Source organism: Patella vulgata, chromosome 1, assembly GCF_932274485.2.
Source record: "Patella vulgata chromosome 1, xgPatVulg1.2, whole genome shotgun sequence".
In the NCBI taxonomy this organism is placed as follows: domain Eukaryota; kingdom Metazoa; phylum Mollusca; class Gastropoda; family Patellidae; genus Patella; species Patella vulgata.
The window spans coordinates 27,620,823-27,637,243 of NC_065879.2; the positions used below are offsets into that span (position 1 = coordinate 27,620,823).

General features: G+C 35.8%; 1 protein-coding gene across 1 annotated transcript in view; it reads left to right on the top strand.

The window, feature by feature from the left end:
* The first annotated feature begins 3,826 nt into the window (after nt 1-3,826).
* The window catches only part of LOC126808749 (synaptotagmin-5), a 41,301-nt gene continuing 28,706 nt past the window's right edge, over nt 3,827-16,421 (top strand). The window contains exon 1 of the mRNA XM_050533685.2: nt 3,827-4,379. Within this exon, the coding sequence (XP_050389642.1) occupies nt 3,983-4,379 (397 nt within the window). The 5' untranslated portion in view covers nt 3,827-3,982. The remainder of the gene's footprint in view (nt 4,380-16,421) is intronic.

A 16,421-nucleotide genomic window follows, 5' to 3' on the forward strand; every position in this document is an offset into this window, starting at 1 on the left:
ACCGCCCAGGGTATCTTGTTCTGTCTTTAATTTGAGATACCTATTTGACAGATTGTCTTCCAAAATTCTGAACTATTGGTACACTCAAATAGCTCATCTTGTAGCTTTTGGCGATATTATCTCATTACTTTTCTATGTAATTGATCAAAACACTTCCTAGCTTGACAAAATTCCGATTTTAATTTCCCTTTATTAACGTGAGAATTTGATTTTAACCACAACTTGACACAGTTCTGCGCATGATTCCACTGTGCAGCAAGTTCGTCATTCCATCAAGGCTTTCTAGCTCGTTTGTTTGTCTTGATAGCACAATTGGGGGCGAATGTTTTCTTACAAGGTATTCTGTTATCCATTTCGGTTTTTATCAATTCCAGAAAGTCACTATGAGCACGCTGGACATCTTTCTGGCATTGCCGGTTATCCTCTATTTCTGTTATCTTTTCCTACAATAATGGGTCCATGTTTCTGAATGATAGAAAGTCATCTGAGATATCACGGAGTTGGTACCGTTTTACACTATAACCAGGACATATTACATCATGTTGGTTTAATTTATATCTCCCAGATCAACATAGAGTGATCAGGGATGGATGTCGGCTGTAACTTAATGTCAGCTATTGCGTCTGTCATGATTAAAACATTAAAATGTTTAATAGTTTCTAGAGACTCATAGTCAATCTGTTTCATAGAGGTATTGTTAAAGCCTTCTTATACCTCTGTATTAGGTGACTGACCTTTACAAGTGCAAGTATGCCTTCTACAGGTGACGTCTTATCACGAGGCCTCCATCATTGACTCTATAGCCAATGCATTGCTTACATAAGACGGTGTTGCGTTAATAGGTCGGGGCAGAATGGTGCCTTTACACATTTTATATACCCACTTACACTAAATAGGAAATATTCTTTTATCTAAATATACTTCAAACACCTTTATTTATTTTACTAATACTTCAAAAAAAATGTTTTAGAATTTAATTTACAGATGGAAAACAGTTAATATCGCGAGCTCATTAAGCCGCACCGATGTCATCCCTCTCAGTAATTGTAGCGGCCTAGCGAATAGACACTACTGATAAGTGTGAATCATTAATACGCATTGTTTTGTAAGAAGAATAGTTTATAGATTTTCTCGGTAATATAATTGATTATAGTTTTTACTTATATAATCTTAGCCATAAAGACCCACTTTAGTCATATCGCAAAGTTACGCTGTTCGATATTAAGTACCGTGGCGTCTTGGGACTACCACCAGTTTCCAGATTATTTCACAGGCCATTAACTTTGTTGTTTCACCCATTTTGCCGAAAGATATTCCAAGTGCTGTTTTAAAGACGACATGTCTTTCAGGTTAAAAAAAACACATCAACGTCGCCAGTCCAAACAAAACCTATAGATTTTGATTGAAATATGAAATGGGGTCTAACAACCTACTTTTCTGCACCGACGATATGGACGAACAGAGACTCTACGGCTCTTATTTCGAATACCAGCTGTCAAAGGTTTTTTTTATGTGTACACCGGACCTCGTTTATTTTTTCGTCCCACCGAACGACTAGACATGACTCATTTCCAAGACGACCATGCTGGGAAATTCCACTGAAATTTCTCGGCCAACGCCCAGATCGAGCATCGTACCACCTGGTTAGTGAACCATCGCTTTACTCCCTGACTCAAGGCAGCTACGATTAGGATTAAAACCTAAAATAATCTTAAATACCCTTCATTTATATATAATTAACATTTCTTTTAATATGTTCATGCCAGCTCGGTATTCGATTTATACGCGTTTCTGAAGATATACAATATAAATTATGATCCGGTCACTACACAATGTATATTGTGCAACAAATTTTCAGTTTTACCGGTACTCATTCGAGAACACTGTATCACAAACTGTCTTATATTTTTCAAAAGTTGTGTATGCTTAAAATAAACGAAATCCAGAGTATAATGTTAAAATATCGGCCCATTTTGTGTATTATAGAATTTCTAAAAAGTGTAAATTATTGAATGAGTTAGTTATATAGTGAAAGGGTTGGAGAACTTAGATATAAAAAAAAATCGAAACATCGAATATTCGGTTTTTACCTGTGATGTGTTGAAGAACTTTTTTTAACAATATTTTTATTCAGGCTATCTGAATGTGATATTGGTGAACCGACTTAAAACCCCTCTCTTACAAACAAGTTTAAACACTTTCAATTGTGAGACCAAACATAAAGTTTTGGGACTATGACCAGACCGATATTTAAAGTCTTAATCTCGCGGTACATCGTTCCTACTCAATTGTAAGCTTAGAATATTTCAGAAAGCTATAACATTTTAAGTATACGAATCTCTGGATTTCGTTTTCAAAGATCAACAATTCCTAACATCCATTTAAGCATACCCTATGAGTGACAAATTTCAACAATGCCCAATCACCCATATTTCAAATTCAGTGAAAGAAATTTGTAGCAAAAAACTTGGTTTGGTACAAACCTCTTTTAGTCATTTAACCTAAGGGTAAGGAAGGGAATGGGATTTCATTTCTCGTCAACAAAATACTTCCATCATTTTGAGACTAACATACCGTTTACAATGCTAAGGGGGATAAATAATGATGGTCGGGCAGTGTTGTAGCGCCTACTCTCTTTTTTTATATCGAATTCCACTGAAAATGAAATGGGGTTTAACGAATTCCACTTGTCAACGGTTATTTTACATGCACGCAAACGTTCTGATGTATGTCCCTTCCAAGAGACTCCGATTTTTCTGGAATCACGGCAACCCTGGATTACCGCGGCTCCCTAACGGGTAATATGAGTAACATTCCAGTTCAATATACATAGCTGAGGAACTACCACTGAAAAGCAAACTGAAAATGACAGAAATCTGGATACGTTACCACTGATCGAAAAGGGGAGATAATATAGTGAGGATAATAACTTGACTGTTCACTGAACCAACATCACAATTAACGACTCAGGAACACGGCCAAAGAAAGCGTAAAATTTATAGATTTTTTTATAGGCAGGGTTAATGTGGCTATGATGAACTGCGAAACGCTTTCCACTTAAGAACACGTTGTCAGCCCTAATAAGCACATGAAGCTAACACGTTCTTGACGACACAAAAATCAATTCCCGGGCTATTTAAAGACAAGAAAAGAACCACGAAAATCTGCCAGGTCTCTTTCAAGCTTGATTATCATCTAGTTTTCTGAGCCATTGTCAGTTTGTCCACTAATTATAGACTGTGTGCTCATAATGGCTAGTCATTATTTCAGAATAATATGAGAAGATTCTCAAAGTCTCTTGTCATCAAAGCCAGGAACGTTTCCCGATTACTAAAGCCATGGGTGAATTTATGGTATAATGACTCGCATGTCTTAATAATTTCAAGCTCGTATCGAAGGTGGGCTATAAATTTGATCACAGATAATGATAATAAACTATGTCTTATATGACCTTCCCTTCAAATTAGGAAAACCAGCGAACTATTAATGTCCTACTAGATACTTAACCCTTTTATTACAAATGATATATACATTCGCAATAACATGTATTACACCAAGCCAGCTTAAACAGGATTACAGGTTTCGGCATCTAAAAAAAATACAGAAAATGATTTTTTTAAGCTGTTAAATCAAGCGTATTTGTTAAAAATTACGAGTAAATGTTTGTTGTGTGCTGTTTTGTTTTTAAGTTATCACATTCGTCAATGTTTTCTTATCTCTTCAAATTCCAGGAATACAGTTCGTCTTATGGATGTCAATGAAGATTACTATGCACAAGAAAATTTAAGAGAAAGCCATTAGGAATGCAGATACCATAAGTTATCATAGGCGGGGTAAACTTCGTTATCAACACCTAAAACTTTTCATAAAATTAATAATTGAATGTTCTATTAATAATGTCACATTGAACACACGATAGGTGTTACTAAGGAAGCTTCAAGAGGCGGCGCTTGTTGTGAGGGGAGGTAATTCGATAATCAAAATGAGCCGTTCGTCAACTTCTGGCTATCTTATAGCTGTGTATATTGTCGTGCCAGCTGTGGTGATCCTACTCGCCGTACTACTACTATACATCTATTGTACTAAGCGACATCGTCTCAATTGGTACCAAAAGACATTGCTTGAGGAATATGACAACGGAACTCTGGGACCGCTCTTGTCAGAAGGGTCAAAGGCTGGCCTGATGTCAGGAAAAGGTCGTGGAATGAGATCTAGTAGCTTAAAGACTGAATGGATGATTTACGTGAAAAAAATGGGATCAAGTCCCAGCTCTCCGACAAATGATACAAGTGAAAAGTTTTGGGTTCCTCCTGCTGTTTTGGAACGTAAACGAGCACAAAGTTTGGTGCCATCACTTTCAAGACAGGATTCCGATGAAGGTAAGGCTTTAAACTTAAAGGTCTTATTTGTTGTTTTATTATAAATGGTTCAAATTTCATTTTCAATAATTTTAAAAAAACAAAATAATTTAGACAATGTCCTTTGAAATCATATCTTGGATGTCAGATTTCACACGGAAAAGTATTTTGCTGACTTTGTATGAGCAACAATATTTATGTAAGAATATGTGACTTGTATGATTGTATCAAAATATTTTATGTGTGAAGTTTTACTAGGGGCGTACTTATGTCCTAATAAATATATAGAGAGTGGCAATATGAGATGGGAATGAATGTATCAACCTTTTTTTTTAACTGTTTAATTTTGATTTCAAGGATCTAAACTCCTCTGGTTGGGACAAAATAAGGTATAACCGTGGGTTGATATGGTGCGTTATTTCGATCAGTGATTGAGAAAAATTCTATACTCACCAATTTTATTTTAATTTTTGGTTTATTTTGTCGACATCGGCTTTAAAAGAATGCAAATTAACAGCAACCTCGATGATGTTACAGAAATAAATCAGTAATTGTTCTTCCATAAGTATGTGTTATAGTTTATTGCTCTATCCAGTTACTAAATGCCTCTAAAAGATCAGAAATTACATACATTTGTATACATACACAGAAGATGTTAAGTGGGTGCTAATTGGTGTTATTGTGAGCTAATTGGTTATGGTTAAAATACGCTCATCGAAACATAATTGTATTACAGTTTAGTGGTCTAAATCGCCATTCTGAACATTAAAGACACGCTACCTGCGGAGAGGATAACAGGCTAGCTACCATTTAGTTACGTACGCTAAATCACTTGTCTTTTTGTTGGGAAATGTATACCATACTTTTGTTTTTATGGAAATGTACATACCGCGGACCGACTCTATCAGCCAAAGAGGTTGAATAATTAAAATGTGGCGTTGATATTGATACTTGCAATGTTGGAATTTTACGACATCGCTTTAATTGCACCGTCAGAAGACAAATTGCAAACCATACTAAATGAAATTAACTCCTGTTGCTACAAATGGTGTTTGTAAATCAGTCAAAGATTAAAATTGTACATTTTAGAGCATCTACATGGCAATTATCGGATAGAATATTTACTATTGGAAATTTAATATTGATTATTGTAAAAGCTATATGTACTTGGGATTATGACTGCATGAGCATCTGAATTTTAAATTATGTGTTAATGAGCTATCCAAATCAGCAAGCAGAGCTCTAGTCGCCCTTTGTTCAAAACACTTCCAGACATGAGGATTTGTGGTAAATTTACTAGATACTTCTAATCTTTATTTCAACCCATCACTCTAAGGGCGGGGATTTAGGGAATTATTGAGCACCTTAAATTGAACCGTGTCCAAATTCGAGCATGCTAAGTCTTAAACCAAACAGCCGAAATGTAGCAGCTAGAGGTGATATGGGATGGACTTCGTGCTTGAAGAAACAGAGAACAGAAGTACTGAGATTATTTTGTCATTTGAAAAGTTTATCTAGTAGCAGATTATCTGTTATTATTAGAAATTGATCATGGCTAAATCTTGGGAAAAGAATTTTCACGCCCTGATAAAAATTCTCAAAATTAGTCATATATCTAATGTCGAATCTATAAATAAGTAGCGATTTAAAAGCTTTAAAACGTCACCCATTCCAAACTGATGGGAGTAAATGGTTCCAAGACTTATTGAATGACAGGGAAACACCTAATAGCAACAAATTAAAAATAAAACAAACCATCGTTTGGTTTTAAAGGATTTGAAACCCGAACCTCATGTTTTAATTAATTGTCTCCCACGCCATGTACTTAAAGCTACGTCGTTGTTACGCATGCAGTAGAAGCTCTGACCTTATGATCGAAAAACTAAGATACAGCCCCCCACCCCAATTTGTCGATTATGTCCCTTCTGCTAAGAAATTGAGACAGAATCCCATCTTTTAATTGAATACAAAATGTATTCCGACCTCCGTTATGGACCTTTTAAAGAAATGCATGAGACAGGTGGGTGTAAATTTCTATACGTCTTAGCATTTGTTCTAGTGATATCAACTTCAGCACAATATTCAATTTTATTATTTGACTTGTTTCAAAGGAGGTCCCAGTTTTTAAAAGATATATGGTATTATTTTATAATAATTATGATGTTTTATTTAATACATCTGTATTTTAGAAATGTATAGCTATATCTAGTGTCCCATAGACCACTATGGTCGGGCAATGTTCTTTTAAATCAAGTTTTTAATTGAATAATGATAATGTGTAAATGTTTATCGTGTGGCACTTTAATAAACTCTTCATCTTCCTAAATAATGTCGGATCTTTTGAAAGCAGGATTGACCCAGAAATCTTTGCAAATCATCTGATACCCTTCTAATTTTAGAGGTCGTTGTCACAATGTAAGTTCGGTCAGGGAAATCGTGATGCATCTTTTTTGAATGAGAGCTTTTGTGTACCTCGCAATAATTGTTATTTATCACATCAGAAACCATTTGAGGTGTAATAATTAGCTGTAATTTGTTACACAATTAAGAATTTAAAAAGGTTACACATACATCAAATAAATCCCTGTCAAGTTTTATATGATTTCGACAGAGATAAATAAACTTTGATGTTTTTATCGTGATAATAGAGATCACGATGAAGCTCAATTAAATTACGTACACAGTGCTGATTTTTATAGCTTTATTAATATCAGAATTCTTTACGAAATGAAATACGATTTAACGCAATCTTTTTCTGGCTAATGGAGACTGGTGGTATATGGATACTGGAATAGTGTTCAGGGCAGCGAGGTCTTTGCCTACAATTCCAAGTATCAATGAATATTTCACGTGTACGCAAACAAGTGCACGGGTGGACCGCGGTGTTGACGTTTCATTCGAAAGACTAGACTTTGTCATTGACATGCCCTCTGTCCGGAGCAACTTTCTCGGCAAACATCGGGATCGAACCAATTTCCCTCAATGAATCTAAGTGGAAAACCATACCAATTTATGTCATAATAAAATGAAGAAAACTAAAAGATACTTTAATAGTAAGTGCAGGGGGACTGCACCACACAAAATTTACACAAAAACAACTACGCGGACAAGACATTATACTCAGGAAAACACAGACAGAAAATTCAAATAAAGTGAATGGATCCAGGGGCTAGCCGTAAGCGTCCACTGCGCTGTACAGTCCCGAGTCTGTAGTGACACAGATTTCACTCAAATTTGAAAACAATCAGTAATACAACCCAAAGAAACCATTGTGCAATTCCAGCATGAGTCATGATCTGCTATATGCTACACATGTAGTAAAATTCAACTTTACAAGTATTTGAAGTAACCATATCGATGAAATGTATAAAAAAAGTAGTCTAACCCTAAATGCTCTAAAATCAGTCAAGAAACGTTTCAGTATTCAATACATATAGATGTCAAGAATAATCTATTACTGGTCACTTTTATTTCTGTTTTGACAATCTACTTTGGAGGCTAGTACAGATTAGACTTTCATTTTGTTTGCCATGTTAATTTAACAGAAGAATTTATGCACAGACGAGGTATCGTCTATGAAAAGCGAGAGTTACTGACAGTTCAAAATGGGAATTTAATGCATTTATGTAAGATTATGATGTTATACTGGCATATACAGATTTCAGTCGAATAAAAATATCGAGGTCGTTCTGAAAAGAAATATCGAGGCTAAGACGGATTAACGAATCTTTTGATACGCATAGTGATTTTATTTATAAACAGATTACTTGTACTTTAAAGAGCCCGATTCAGTTTCATGAATGCTTCCCAAAACATTATCAGTCTGTGACTAAAAAGCAGTTATCAATCTATGACTAAACGAAAGTTCGACCCTCTTCCAAACCACTTGGGGATTGCAATTCGGCTTGTTATTCACGTCTACATTTGTTCTACACAGAAACACGCAGTGGGCATCAAAGTGTTTTCTGAGAGTTAACTTTGCAATTTAAGTGTGATAATGGTAGTTATTTAACCTAACACGAGAAAGTAACTTGCCTATAGAAAACTGTCCAGGGCGATAGTATTTAAAGAGTTCAAAAGAACTTAGATCGTAAATGATAAAAAAATAAAGGATGACTTCCCTTTAAGTTGTATTAGATCCTGGTTGATTGATAGGGTTTCTTTAATCATTTTGTAGATCAAAAGTCTAGATATTATGCAAAGTTAAAATTAGAAAAGATGAAATCGTGTTATACTTAACAAGACGTGTTGATTGCGGGCTTACCGATTCAGATCATGATGTTGCCTTTTTTAAGAACGATTGCGATCTATTCAAATTATAAAGTGCTAATCAGGATCAATACCTTGTCACGTGTGCTATCCTAGTTTATAATGTCAATTTATAATGTTTTATATTTTCCTACAGTTTCCATTGTACATTTTGATATTTGGTCCTGGGAAACTGTAGAGTTGGTATAATCCCCTAGGAAATATCAAAACTTTATAATTTGACATTGAGTCTGTCTGATGGGTTTAATCTCGCAATGCCACGAATCAAACGGAGTTATCGCGGAGAGATGTAAAAACTTAAGCAAACAAAGGATTATAGAATGTATCATTATTAGTACTATTCACCTAGTTAACGGTTAACTATGTTCATGATTAAATATATATGAAATATAAGTTCATAAGGATATTTATCACTCCAATTACAATTGTCTACGATATCACCCTTGGTGAAAGTGGGCGTAAAACTCCAGGAACAAACGAATTACCCAATAATAACGTATCTTTAAAAATGGCAAACTAATGTAGGTATTAGAGAAACTCAATGTCAAGTTATAATGTTTTGATATTTCCTAGGGGATTGTACCAACTCTTCGGTTACCCTTGCACATTTTGATATCTAGTCCATCAGCTGAGACTTCTTCTTCTTAATTGGAAACCTGATAAGGATTCCTTGTACTGAAAATTGATTTTTGCTAAAGTCACATAAGCAATTTTGGTCGTTTTTAGGCAGATCCAATTGCCAGATGTTATATAACGACTGATAAACCAAAAAAGTATGAAAATATATACCTATCCCAGTTTAATTAACATATCAATTAAGTTTCAGTTTAATTTTCAGTCTGAATTCCGATTATAAAGGGTTTTAAAACTCGAAGCTCGCTGTGCCAAATCGCCAGAAGAGAAGGTTGGCTGATGAGGACAAAGCGTGGGTTAGCACTAAGACACTTGTCTGATCAAGGTTATCGCCGATTTATTGTGATGTTCGTCCCTTAATCTCTCACATCAATCTTTCCCTTCAGATTATGGCGGCTATTTACTTCTCTTTATTAATGATGGAATTCTGACTACCCTAACTTTAGCACTTAATTCTAAGCCTTGATAATCACGCTATTCACTCTCACAATAACCTGTTAAATCAAGTCTGCCATTATTGCCATATTATATTAGTATACAGGAACCAATCAAGATTTATAAAGAACGGCAGATATGCCGATGATTTAATAGACTCAGTAATAGACGCAAGATTTCATGTCTAGCTTAACCAGTCGCTTCTTGGCACGCAGTTCCTTCTGTACCTCTCCAAGCCCATGTCAGCTACCAATTGTCGATAGTTGAAACCCTATTACCGGTAAACGGTAGTGTCAGTGGTCAAGCAAAATATGCTTTACCGCAGAACATAATACATACATAATCCTTGTGTGGCATTTAGCGATTGAGCACAATAATACACAATTTATATAGAAAACAACCAATCACTGGTTTATACACATATATCACGACGTTTCGCTAAGTATCAAGCAGCATTTGTGGAAAGGTCGGGCTATTATATGTGTACAAACCAGTGATTGTTTTCTATATAAATTGTGTCGTGTTTTTTATATAATATATACAGGGGATTTTTATACACTCGCCTCAATATATTCCACACTATTTTCGTATTTGATCATAGATAATTATTAACTAATACAGGATTGTTTGATCCTAATCATACCGTGTCTCTTTTCGTAGAGTAAAACTATTAATAGGTATATCTTCACTAAAACAGACCCGTCGAAATAAACAATTCCCAACTGAATAAGCCATTAAGTGCAAGAATGGCTGTTTCTTTAAATATGATATTGATTATAAGTCAAGAAATGACAACATCAGCGACAATTAAGGGATGTGTTATTGGCGAATTGCAAGCTTAGTGTGTCTACACGAGTGTTGTTAAGTACAAGTCGCACTATTTCCTGGACCCCAGAACATTTGTTACAGCTGTATCTATTAATATAGCATCAAACAAAGGTTACACAAAAAGCTGTTTAACATTCTGTTAGTCCAATCTCTAAAGAACAAAATGTCTATAGAATGTCTAATGTAGCACTTAGTTATTAAAAAGGGCCGAATTTCAATGAGTTTTAAACATTGTTATATGAACATTGTCGACAAGTTTATTCCTGAAACGTGTTATCCCTGCAATATAATCTAATGACTTACAAACAGATCTATTTTTTTTCTTGCTTTTGATTACCCTTGGTGTGTACCGGAAATAGTATTGTCTATTTAAACATAAAATAGTGAATGACTTGAATGCTTATAACATCCATTGTTTTTTGCTGAAAGAACACAGTGATATGAAATGGGTGGAGATATTAGTTTGGTGGCATCATCGACCAGTTACTCTACATTAATCAATTTGTCATTACAACATTTCTTGTTGGAACAATAGCATCACTTTATTTAAGCGATAATAACTTGTGTATTGTATGTAAACCTCTGTGATTCTCAAACAAGAGTGATTTCGTATACCGAGGGTGGTTTACTTGTTCTGGACTCGGATTTATTGCTTTTGTTCGCATTTTCTGATCTCTCTCCCCCTCTCTCTCATAGAAAGCTTTTTTGGAATCCAACGAGCACTGAAGAAACGTCAATAATGTTATATTCCTGGGTGTTTTTCTACATCCTTTCAGCTAATGGTCAGCAGGAGATAAAATCAATTGTTTCGAGTGATAAATAACAGCTAAGATGGTTGTGTGTAGCTCTGATTTTTGTCCGTAAAGTGACCGGAGCTATATTTAGCTACGAGTTTACTGGAGATGGTGAAATTGTCTTATTATCATGTACTAAGGATAATTGTCAGATCGTCAAATTGCTTTTAAGAGTATCTGCCTCTTAATTGAGACAAATCGTCAAATGGAGCTTTTTGAAACTGGCGTAGTAGCTAAATCGAACTTTGCGTGACTGGAGATTGTGTCTGTACCATGCATTTATATATTGTCTAAAATTACATCCTACTAAATCAGTAACTGCACCATAACGTACCATGCCTTTGTTAAGGGTGTGATATAAAAAGAAATGGAATTAAAATTTAACGCCTCGTCGACGCCTTACCAAGATTACTATGAGATTTAAGCATGATTATAAATGTCAAAACGAAAGACAGAATGGATAATGTATATAATGAAAAATTTCTTAAAACTAAATACTCAGTCCCAGATGGAAACAGAACTTTTGTGCGACGTGGACGCTACCCACGCATGAGTACGTAGGTAGAACACGATGCCATCATTAAACTTTAAATATTTTTATGGAAGTAAAAACGGTACATGGAAATGAAATGGAGTTTAACGTCCTACTGTTTTGCTCCGAACTGGGGTAATGAAGACGGGCGGTACATGGAAGTGGTCGTCTTACTATACTCTTCAAAAAAGTAGGGGAGATTCAGAAACAATACAAAACTGCGGAAATGCACTGTAGTTTTATTAGAGGTAACCAGTGTAAATAACAGGCCAATTGCCTACACATGAACATAAACAGTTCATATAGGCGGCTTATCTAACGGTCCCATTTCACTCGCAAAGAGATACACTGTCAAAAGTGAAAATAGACGTGTTTAATTTTTGTCTTAATAATGAGTAATTGCTCCACCACTCCTCAGACATTCAGCAATTCGTCGTGGCATGCTCTTAATCAACCGTCCAATCACGATTTGAGGCAATTTGACCCACTCCTATTGCAGTGCCACGGCCAATTCTTGCAGTGTTGTCGGTTGACGTTGACGTCGACGAACACGTCTCCCAATCAAATTAAACGTAACACACTAAAGCAAAGATACGCTAAACAGTAAATCTTATGCAAGAACCGATAGGAAAGCAAACATGGATAGGATAAACCAGCAAGCGGCAGTTTTCATCAACCCTTCCTTGAAGTGTCAAATTTGTCAATGAACCCCTCCCACATGCATGGTGCTATTGCGTGTCGCACATGCAGCTCAGTGGTTCTCTTGGGGTAATAAGTTCTTTATCTGTGAACATAATCTCAAAGCATGTCAAATGTCCATGACTATTTATCATATCACAACCTGCATATGTATTTGCATTTCAATATCGCCTACATTTTTGAAGAGTATATTATTATAATGATAGTTTATAGTAAAGTTCGAGCTATACAGTTTCAATACACCAAACAAGAAGCTATGCGTTGTTTAGGGCAAAGTAGTATTAAACAAGAAGCTATGCGTTGTTTAGGGCAAAGTAGTATTAATCATTGATTGATTTGGAGCACAAGCACTGATTTGCTACATATAGCTCTCTATATGTTGCTTGTCTTACGTTACTACAACAGCGGGGCAGTGTAGTATCAAGGATATTTTTATCTGACAGCGGCGCTATGGCCTACCATTACATGTACTTCGATTTCCAACTGCCAGGTGTGTTCGAGGTGGGGGGGGGGGGGGGGTCGATCCAACCGAAAAACTAGCCGCTTTGCTTTGTCCGTCCTCCGTCACTGACAAGGTGCAATCGTGTTGGCAAATTATAGGAAACTTTCTCGGATAACACCGGCACAAAACCAAGGACCTACTTATGAGTCAGCGCTATAGTTACACGCGTACATGTATCCTACAACAATTATTCCCTTTATTGACTGTAACATACTCAATAGAACAAGTTGTCTAAAAGATTATATTATAATTCGAAAATCATATTTTATAATAAGTGTATTGATTGAATGTATGTTTATTTAAGCAACATGTTACATGTAATTTTGTGCACAGATATGTATACCACAGGAACATGAACATCTGTTCACTCTTCAATTCGTTGAGGATAATTTGACACCATAAAGAGAGTAAAATACCAAAATATACAACATGACACATGTTTTGTTATATAGTTAGTTATGTACAACAGTCTGTTTAAAGTCGCATTGTGTACAACAGTCCGTTTAAAGATAAATTATATAAGATCTATTGAAGGTCTTTTTCTAGCTTCAAATGTTATATAAATTTATTTATTTACTTGACAAGCCTTTCATCAACTCTCTAGGTCATCAGAAGGCTGGATATTAATTTGATTAGAATACATTTAATCGGTTAACGCTAAAATGGAAAATAATATCGTACGATGTTTTTGTCAAAACTTCAAACATTCATAACCTCACTCAGAATAAAGTAATTTGACTAAAGCGTTCAATTCATTTGAGAACGGTCAGCTCTTTGACTATATCTTTCATAATATATTTTTAAAGGGGACATTTAGACATGAGTTTCGGTGTGAATTTCCCAAATAAATGTAAAAGGGTGGTGCACCTTCAAGACAGTTAGCATTATAGTCCGTCGTACATGAAGCTATACACTTGTTACTCTTACTTGTGTGTACGTAAAAGACCCCTTGACAAATGGAATTTGATTCATAGTAGACAAAAACGCAGATGTTCAACCCCATTTTCGTTCGTCTTATTTCTGGTTATTACTTGATGTTGGTGGGGTTAGCCTTTTTTCCGACATGGTTTCACCTTGTCAGTGATGCAGGACGGAGGGCCTGACAAGGACAGCTATCTAGTCCTTCGGATAAGACGAAAACCACGGTCCCGTGTATATATTGGAATGCACGTAAAAGATCCCCTGGCAGTTGGAATTCGATATAAGAGTAGGCGACAGTGCCGCTGCCCGGGCAAAATTTCCCTCTTAGCACACTGTATGGCATATGCCCGTCTTCGTTAGCTCAGTATAGGAGCAGAACAGTAGGACGTTAAACCCCATTTCATTTCATTTCGTAAGCCTATTTCATAAAACTCGTATATTTCTAGCTTATCTTTGAGAGATCAAATAAGAAAATAAGTTGGCTAATTCTGTCCAACGCATTTGAAGAAGTGTATCTCTGCAGAAAAAGTGTGCTAGTAGTTAATTGGAAGTTCGAGGTTAATGACATTTGAAAACACAGTTTGTATGACTGGAATACAAATCAGCCCATTTAGAATAGCTTGCAATGATCCTCGTAATCCTAATAGAGGAGGATTTTATTTTAAATAAGATATTGTATGAATATCGCACCCAACTGCAGTGGCCGTGGCAAATTTCAGAAGTGAATGCCAATATTATAGTGGAGTTAGGGAATTGAAATTAAAAAATTAAAACGCTCGAAAGTCACAACTCGGAGCTATTTGAGGCTTATGAATGTTTGCATTGCATCCCGACAGATTAACTTCAAATTGTTGTAAGCACGACTGTTCGATTTTATTTTTATCAAAATCATTTTAAGAGTATCATTCAGGCAGCCCCAAGCTCCGGTTGATTGTGTACCTTTCGTACAACTGAGACAACCATTGCCTGATATAATTGGGTTGTGCTGTTCAAAATTAAGGCTATTTGAACCGAAGACTTGTTCAAATAGCCTATATTATGTGGATCGTTGATGCTTGTGGGATTTTCTAGAAATCACACATATCATAAAGCTATGTTCCCACTATCATGATTCGTGCTACAATTAAAATCGTGGTTTTAATCCTGGAGTAATCGTGGTGATCCTCTCAGGTCTTATCATATATTGAGGTCAGTCGTAGCAATCGTGTTGACCTTATCGAAACGTATCCGAACGTATGTGCAAGTAGCAGATCGTGGACTCAATAGGGATAATTCGATCGTAAGGCATCGCACGACAGTAGGGACCTGTCATAAGTCTATTTTAGTATACGCACGAACTGTTTATGCCCTTGTTTCACGTGGACTACGAATCGCCCCGAATCCTAACTTTTTCCAATTCGTAGATAAATTGTAGTTGATTCTTGAAGTTCGTAATTTATTTTTGGAACAAAATCTTTCGTTGCTAGCTTTCATATGGGCTACGAATGCAACGAATCGTCCCTAATTGTCCCCAATCCAAAGTTTTTCCGATTCGTAGACAGTTTTTGTGAAGTTCGTGAGTGATTTTTATTTGGTTCTTACACATTCGTATTGTTCGTAGTTCGGCCACGAAAGTTTTTGTTTGTCAAAAACTTTCATGGACGGTCTACAAATTTCAGATTCTTCGTAGACGTATCGTAACCCATTCGTAGTCCTTTCTTATCGCCCATAACAGCTTCCTATACGATTCTTTAACGAATAGTGCCAAATATCGTAGCTTTATCGTAGTGTATTCGTAGCTGTATTCGGCATATCCGGAACACATTCGCAACTGAATCGCTTTAGTTCGTATAGATGTTTCTTTCATTTCGTAGAACGCTGCCTTGACATCCGGCATATTTATCAGCCGATTACCCACGAATTATCGTAACTATTTCGTAAATTATTCGTAACTACTTCGCAGCAACTCTAGATTCTCTACGATATTTTTGATATTTTTGCCGAATCGCCACGAATTTCGATTCGCCACTATTCGGGCGGTTCGTAGCCCAAGCGAATGCCAGGCAATAGTTGATTTATTTCAATGTTATATTTTTAATTGGGCTACTGGATATCTTTATCCATTACTTGTGTATAGTTAATAATTCCAAGTGTCACTCATTCTCATTTTCTTTGTACTTTTGTAAACAATTTGTTTTGTGACTCTGTTTGTTTGTAGCACCGAATATACATTTTACCAAGTAGCTTTGGCTTCAGAAATCAAAGTAAACACATTTAGCTATAACAAGTGACGCGTACCCTGCACAAATCAATGTATGTATGAAGTTCACAAAACCATGGCTTTGTGTTGTACTTTGTATTGACGTAATTCATTGCTGCGAATAGATTTTGTTTATAAAAGCCAAAATGAATCCATTGTTTATTTAGCTCTGAAAAATAAACAGAAATAGAACCTAACTTCTTAGGTTTAT